Consider the following 8,668-nt stretch of genomic DNA (forward strand, 5'->3'; position numbering starts at 1 on the left):
GTTTGACAGGTACTTCTTAGTACTGTTTAGTCGCATATTAATGTTATGAATTTTTCAAAATAACTTATAAATGATCCAACTATGAGTATGTGAAGTTCTGTATATATTAGTCATATAATAAAAATTTTAGAAATAAAATAAATTTATTTGGTTTGTTATTTTAACGGCCAACTAGTATTTTGACCAATACTTCTTAATACTGTTTTGTCCCATATTAATGTTATGATTTTTTCAAAATAACTTATTAATGATCCAACCATAAGGATGTCAAGATCTATATATATTAGTGATATGATAAATGTTTTAGAAAAAAATGAATTTATTTGGTTTGTTATTTTAAGAGTCAACTAGTAGTTTGACGGGTACTTAGTACTCACTACAAGAAAAATGGTCTTTTCCTACCAAGCAAATCAAACCAGAAAAACTTGGTAGGAAATGGTAGAGCATTTCCTACTAACCCGTAAACTGGTAGGAATTGCTCTAGGTGGGTCCAAGATTGTGTACACGCAAGCACCAAAACCTACCAATATTGGTGGGAAATTCAAAACCTACCAATATTGGTAGGTTTTGACCAAAATTTGATACCAAAATGGTCCCATCAACCACGTCATCAGCCCTCACTTATTTTATTGTTTAAAATTTTTTATGAAAAAAGAAATAATATCTTAAATCTGAACCATTTCCTACCAAGTTTGGTGGGAAAGTGTTTCCTACCAAGATTGGTAGGTTTTGGTAGAATCTTATTGTGAAAATAACCCCACCGACCACATCAGCAGGCCACATATTATTAAGAATATAAAACATTTTTCTGAAGTATAAAAAAATATTAATAATTCAGGTCATTTCCTACCAATATTGGTAGGAAAAGGACATCTGGCCGTGAAAAGCATTTCCTACCATATTTGGTAGAAAAAGGTCTGGAATTAATAATATTTTAAAAATGGACCCACCACCTTTTTAGTTTTGTTTTGGGTGGTGTTAATAGAATGAAGATAAGATGAAAATTTAGAAAGAAGAAGAAGAAGGAGAAAAGGGAGAAGTTTTTTTCTTCAAGAATCACTTTCATTGTAAAGGTATAATTTGATCTCATTGTTCTTTATTTCAATATTGTAAGTTTTTTTTTGTTCTATGTTAGTTAGGATGATATTGTGTATAATTTGTATATGCTTTATAATTGAAGAGAAAAAATGTGAAGTTAAATTGAAATGGTGTTTGTTAATATTGTAGATGGTGAGAAAGATGTTATAATTTGTATGTTAATAATTTATATATGCTTGAAATGTTAACAATTCCAAAAAGTGAAGTTAAATTGAATTGTAGTTCTGTTAATATTGTAGATGTCAAATGTAAACCGTGGTTGGATGTCACGTCGTATGAAAAGTGATCGCATTACGTTAACGGATGAGTATAAAAATGGTGTGGAAGAATTTTTAGATTCGGCAAAAAGGTGTGGGTTGACAAAAGATAAGGCGTTGTGTCCTTGTAAGAATTGTGGGAATGGTCATTGGGAAAATTTAGATACCATAAAGTTTCACTTGTATGCTTCCGGATTTTTTGAATCATATACCGTGTGGACTTTACACGGTGAGAAAGAGCCAACAACGGAGTCTCGACGGACATGTCATCGTAAACGACGTGCACCACCAATTGTGGAACCACTAGTGGATATGTTTGGGTTGTTACGAGATAGTTCCGGGCAATATTTTTATAGCTTCAATGATATGAGGGGTAGTAATAGTAGTAGTATGAATGATGCCGAAGAATCTCCAAATTTTGATGCTTCTCAATTTTACACCGATGCCAATGAGTCGGGAGCTCCTATTTACCCCGGTAACAAAAATTATACAAAACTCTCTTTCACTACGAGATTGTTACATTTCAAAGACGTATCTCGTTGTAGTGAGAAATCATTTAATTTACTACTTGATATTATTGGGGAAGTGTTGCCACGAGATCATAAGCTACCGGTTTCTTATTATGCAATGAAGAAAATGGTGAAAAAATTGAAGTTGGGATATGAAAAAATTGATGTATGTTCAAATAATTGTATGTTATTTTATAATAACGACGAAAAAAAAGTTGTTTGTGACATTTGCAAAGAGGATCGTTACAAAGATATCATGGGAAAAAATGGAAGAAAAATACCAAAGAAGGTGTTAAGACATTTTCCGCTAATTTCCCGTTTACAACGATTATACATGTCGGAGCATACGGCTAAACATATGACTTGGCACAAGAATAGAGAAATAAAAGAGGGAGAGCTAAGTCACCCCTCGGACGGAGATGATTGGAAAAATTTTGACAAGCGATACCCATCTTTTGCTAAGGAGTTTCGTAATGTTCGACTTGGATTGTCGAGTGATGGTTTCAATCCATTTGGAAATTCCGGAAATAATGTATACACATTGTGGCCGGTTGTAGTGGTCGTCTATAATCTACCTCCTTCTATGTGTATGAAAAGACCGTTCATGTTTATGACACTACTAATTCCCGGTCCGGATAATCCGAAAAAAAATCTCAATGTGTTTCTAAGGCCGCTTATGAACGAATTATTTATTTTGTGGAAAGCGGGGTTGAAACTTATGATCAACATTTGAAAACAAATTTCATCATGAAGGCGGCACTTATGTGGACAATTAGTGATTTTCCCGCTTTAGGTATGCTTAGTGGTTGGTCAACAAAAGGGAAGATGGGATGCCCGGTTTTTGTTGGAAATGTACAAGGTTTCCAACTCAAGAATTGCGGAAAATGTTGTTTCTATGGAACATATCGAACATTTTTGGATAAAAATGATCCGATGCGAAAGAAAAATCAAAAATATGCTACAACGGAACTTAAAGTGTTTGATGGTCGTACCAAGGGTGAGAAATTACTATCTTCTTTATTGCAAATAGATTTTGCTCCACCCGGAAACACTTTTAGTAAATTCAAGCCTAGGGGCTATGGAGTAGATCATCATTGGACCCACTTTTCAATGTTTTGGGAACTACCGTATTGGGCATCTCATGATCTACGACATTGTATTGATGTTATGCATACCGAGAAGAATGTGTTTGAGAATATATTTTACACAATTGTAAATGATCGTATCAAGACTAAAGATAAAAAAAAATCAAGGGCGGATTGCAAATATCTAGATGTACGACGTGATTTGTGGATCGATGAAAAGGGGATCATGCCTAAAGCACCTTACACAATTACTAGAACTCAACTCCGGCTTTTGTGTGATTGGATCTCTAAACTTAAACTTCCCGATGGATGTGTCTCGAATATATCCCGTTGTATCAAATGGGATACTTTAAGAATTACCGGTTTTAAATCGCATGATTGTCATATTTTCATGCAAAAGTTAATGCCAATTGCTTTTCATGAATTTTTACCATCTTATATTGTGGAAGCTCTCACCGCTCTTTCAAATATTTTCCTTGATATTTGCTCATCCGTTTTACTACATGAAGATTTGGATGTCTTGGAAAAACATGTAGTGAGGACAATGTGTGTGCTCGAAACCGTCTTTCCACCGGCTTTATTTGACATTATGGAACACTTACTTGTACACTTGATTGAAGAATGTAGACTCGGAGGACCGGTTTACTATCGTTGGATGTACCCTTTTGAGCGATTGTTGAAGCATATGAAAGATAAGGTCGGCAATAGAGCACGGGTGGAAGGTTCAATTGCGGAGAGATATGTTGAGGAAGAAATGATCAATTTTTCTTCATTTTACTTTCGCTCTTCCATAAACACGGTTCATAATACCGCACGTCGTAATGAAGTTGTGGTTGAAGCACAAGAAGAAAATGTTTTAGAAGTTTTTAGATATCCTCTTCAAACTATTGGGAAGCACGTTGTTGGGTATTTAAATAAAAGTGATTTGATGATTGCAGAATATTATGTGCTACTAAATATGCCGGAAGTTCAACCGTACATTCGGTAATTTACTACATGTGTCTTTTGTAATTAAATGTTAATTTACTACATGTGTCTTTTGTATAGTGTTATATATAATTTACTAATTACTTTTGTATTTCAGGGAATTTGATGCCCACATACGTGCGAATGATCCACATATATCAAATGAAAGATTGGAGTCGCTCCAAAAAACCAAATTTAAGCCTTGGTTTAGAGAAAAGGTACTTTCATTAATCCGCATATTATATGGTACATTTGATATAAAAATATTCTAATATAATACATATTTTTATTGTATATAGGTTGAAAATGGTGTAAACTATGACCTTTTCAAATATTTGATTGATGGGCCGGTATGCGATATTTTCTCTTTTCAAGGTTGTTTGGTTAATGGATATAAGTTTCATGTTAATGATGGGGTTTTTGTTAAAGGCACTTTTCACAATGATGTTCTTGTTAATTACTATGGTCAAATAGAAGAAATTATTAAGCTTATCTATGGAGGAGGAAATTTTGTTTATTTATTTAGATGTCATTGGTTTGATAGTGTTGGAAATGGTGTTCGGGTTGATAAAAATCGTGTTGTGACTATTGATGTGAAATCAAGGTTGAAGTCGAATGAAATATTTATTTTGGCTAGTCAAGCAATTCAAGTATACTATGCTCCCGGTGTATTGAATCCTCGGAGCAATTTGTATACCGTTGTGAATTGTAAAAATCGCCCTATTGATGAAACTACTAATGAACCAAATGAAGAGGCTTTTCAAGAGAATGTATCAAATGCGTCTTCATCGTCCTTTTTTATTGATTTCGCACAATATGATCCCATTCGAATTGATCGAACTCAAAATATGGAAGAAGAAGAGGAAGAAGATGAAGAATTACAAGAAGACGAAGAAGTTGAAAGAAGTAGAGAAGAAGAAGAAGAAGAAGAAGAAGAAGAAGAAGAAGAAGAAGAAGAAGAAGAAGAAGAAGAAAGAAGAATTGGAGAAGAAGAAGAAGAAGAAACCGATGGTTTTGAAGATATTGATTGATATGTATTTTGAAATTTAATTGTTCTAGTAATGAATTTTAATGGTGAGTTTTCTACATTTTTTATATTGGTAAATTTTCTACATTCTCTATATTTAAATAGAGAATAACTGGTTTTCTCTACAGAGGGAAATAACTGGTTGTAAATAACCTCTAGTAGGAAATAACTAGTTGGAAATAACCTCTAGTAGGAAATAACTGGTTGGAAATAACCTCCAGTAGGAAATAACTGGTTGGAAATAACATTTGGTAGGAAATATGTGGTAGGAAATGGCGGTTCCCAACCTTCTGTTTTAAAACCTACCAAAAACGGCGTATTTCCAACCAGTTATTTCCTACCAAAACTAGTAGGGAATGGCTACCACCTATTTCCCACCAATATTGGTAGGAAATGTGAGAAACTATTACGAAAAGAAAATATTAAATATGAAAATGGTTTGATAAATTAAAACTTTTCAAGTGAAATGTCATTTTATAGTGAAATAAAACTAGGAAAAAAATTTGGGTAAGAAAACAATTATGACTAAGAAAATCGTTTAGAAAACGGAACGTCGAGATTGTTCGAAGATTGAGTTAGGTTTTCAACTCAAAGTGTCGGGGATGAGTTAGACATTTGGATTTTTTTTAATAATCCAACCTTACGGATGATTAGATATATGAGTTTTATACATGTAATCGAAGTATAAAACTTTTAAAAATTAAGCTATTATGTATTTATAATAGATCTATAGAAAAAAAATATAAGAAAAATATATTTTTTGTACTGTTTGCCCATAGTTTGTCACATTTCCGTTGATCAAACTCTATAAACATAAACATCTATTCATTTTAATAGTGAAACTCTAAAAGTTAGTTGATCACACTTACATCCCGTGTTTTCATTTGTTTTTTGGATAATTATAATTATTACGACAAGAAAATATTAAATATGAAAATGGTTCGATAAATTAAAACTTTTCAAGTGAAATGTCATTTTATAGTGAAATAAAACTAGGAAAAAAATTTGGGTAAGAAAACAATTATGACTAAGAAAATCGTTTAGAAAACGGAACGTCGAGATTGTTCGAAGATTGAGTTAGGTTTTCAACTCAAAGTGTCGGGGATGTTGAGGATTACACACTTGGATTTTTTTTTTTAATAATCCAACCTTACGGATGATTAGATACATTAATTTTATACATGTTGTCGAAATATTGAATTTTTAAAAATTAAGCTATTATATTTTTATAATAGATATATAAAACAAACTTTTAATTCCTACCAAAATTGGTAGGTTTTGCCCAAAAAAGTTGTTTGTCCTTTTCCTAATAGGGTATTTCCTACCAAGTGTGGTATGAAATACACCTAAAAACTGGTAGGAAAAGGCAACACCTGAAAATAATAATTAAATTGTTATTTTAATAATTTTGTAAAATATTCGATTTTAAATAAAAATTATCCAATTTTTTTAACTAAGATATACTTGTTTGTGTCAATTTTTTCAGAAAAAACATTTTGGCACAATGGTTAGTATATTGTAAATGATTCTGTGGGGTGTGGGTTCGAATCCCACCTCATTTTTTTTGGCGTTTCCGCCAAATTTTTGGCGAAAAAAATGAATTTACCGCGCAGGTCAAAACCCACCAGTTTTGGGATCAAAACCTACCAATATTGGTAGGTTCTGATCTTACAATAAAATATTAAAAAATTAATTGGGGGTTAAACACATATACCCTACCAACATTATTCTTTCCTTTCGATACTCTCTCTCACCATTTCTTCACCATACTCTCTCTCTCTCTCTCTCTGTGTTTACCCTACCAGTTCATCATCTCTTCTTCATCTCTTCATCATCTCTTCATCATCTCTTCGATTGGTAAGCTTTCTTCATCTATTAATTTCTTCAGCTATTCGTTTATGTATTTTCCCTTTTGTTATTATTCATTTTTTATTCGATTTTATATGATTATGTGTGTATATGATCATATGTATGCATTATTGTGTATTGAGTATCATTGATTAGATGTTTATTGTGTTTGGGGTGTTAACTTTTGCAATTTTAAAGAGTATCGGGTGTTAAACAGGGGATTTTAGGCTAGATATTGGGGCTTTTGGGCAATATGCATGCAATATTTATGGGTTGTGTTTATTATGCATGCTTTAAATATGGGTTGTGCTTAAATGTGATTTTAAGTCCATCAAAATTGATTTTTGATGAAACTATGCTTTGACTATGGGTTTTTCAGTCATTTTTTACTAAACTATGTGCTTAAATATGTATTTTGATGTTTTTGATGTTTATTTAAGTTTACGTATTAAGTTTTAGGTATACGTATGATGTTGCAGTGAATTAGTATTGTAATATGTAGTGGATTCACATACACATAACACATACACTTGTGTAGTAGTCATATATAGTTGTAAAATAGTGTGTGTTTGGTCGATAGTGTGTGTTTGGTCAGTCGACAAAATGTGCGTAGTGTGTGTCTGTTGCTATGCCAACAGACATATATGTTGAAGCTTAGTCCGTTATGGTTGAAGCTTAGGAAGATATTGTTTACAGGGTTATTGTTTAATTTACTACTTGATATTGTTTTTTACAGGGTTAATGGCAAAGGTTTTCCAGGGTAAGAGTCCTGTGGCATCTGTAAAGAAAGGCAACAAAGTTCCAGTGAATAAGAATGGAAAGATCGCTAAGTCTAAGAAAAATGCGAGTTCACGCAAAGGAAAATGCAAAGGCAAAGTGACGGCAGCATCAAAGGTAAAGGCCAAAGCTTTAGCGATATCACAGTCTTATCCCCGCGGGAAGACAAGGGCAGAATTAGTTGAGTGGATGGGTCCAAGAAAGCGAGCAAACTCCCGTGGACTATTTGGTTCCACACCTCCAGCAAAGCCGACTCGTATTGATATTTCAAATGGAGTGTAAGTCTAAATTTATAGACTTTTGCATTTTATTCTTTACTACTTTACCTAACTTTAATATATGTCCAATTAGTAACGATTATTATTTTTATAGCATAATGCATGATGAAGCAAAGAAGACAATTCTGGGCATTGTTCGCGGGTTCTGGCCAGTGGGAGCTTACACGTGGACTGATATCAATGATATGTATCCTAAATGGGTTGAGAAAGTTATTACTGAACTCTATGTAAGTATCCATCGTCTTAAATTTGATTTACTTTCAAGTACACATGTACTTTTAATTGATAGTTTAGTTGTTTGCTACTGTGTTTGTGTTTCTGTTTGCTCCAAGATTTGGCAATTAAATCAGAATGAAGAGGCAAACGCTCCTCCGTTTCAGTATTAGTATTACAGAAATAAGAGTATTATTTTAGGACAAAATTGGTTTCTCAACTTTTTGATGTTTATTTTATTATCAAAATATAGGTAATTGCTAATTTAAATGTTTTAAGAGGAAAAGGTTATGTTAAAAGGTGGCATTACATACTTATTTAAACATTTTATTTGTTTACTATAATCATTTGCATGTAATTTCTGCACTATTGAACAACTTATGTTTATATAAATTGCAGAAATATTTCAGACATGAGAAGGGTCAAAGTCGTAAGGAGGCTTATAGGACTATAGCTGGGCATCTCAAGGCATTGATTAAGCGAACAGTGCATGAAGAAAAGGAGCGAGCTTATGCAAATTCCGAGAAGTTAAAAAAGCCACTGCTGGAAGTTAAACCTTCCTACTTCAGTGATCCGGTATGGGAAGGGATGGTTCATTTCTTGGAGTCGG

General features: G+C 33.0%; 1 protein-coding gene across 1 annotated transcript; it reads left to right on the plus strand.

Moving 5' to 3' along the window:
* The first annotated feature begins 1,337 nt into the window (after nt 1–1,337).
* On the plus strand, nt 1,338–2,597 carry LOC141702827 (uncharacterized). The gene has a single exon (XM_074506435.1). It carries the CDS (start codon nt 1,338–1,340, stop codon nt 2,595–2,597), a length of 1,260 nt encoding a protein of 419 aa, XP_074362536.1.
* The last annotated feature ends 6,071 nt before the right edge of the window (nt 2,598–8,668 follow it).

Source organism: Apium graveolens, unplaced genomic scaffold, assembly GCF_009905375.1.
Source record: "Apium graveolens cultivar Ventura unplaced genomic scaffold, ASM990537v1 ctg5777, whole genome shotgun sequence".
Taxonomy (NCBI): Eukaryota; Viridiplantae; Streptophyta; class Magnoliopsida; order Apiales; family Apiaceae; genus Apium; species Apium graveolens.

Excerpts from the sequence above, each read along its gene's own strand:
- LOC141702827 (XM_074506435.1), top strand. The coding sequence starts at position 1,338 with ATGTCAAATGTAAACCGTGGTTGGATGTCACGTCGTATGAAAAGTGAT.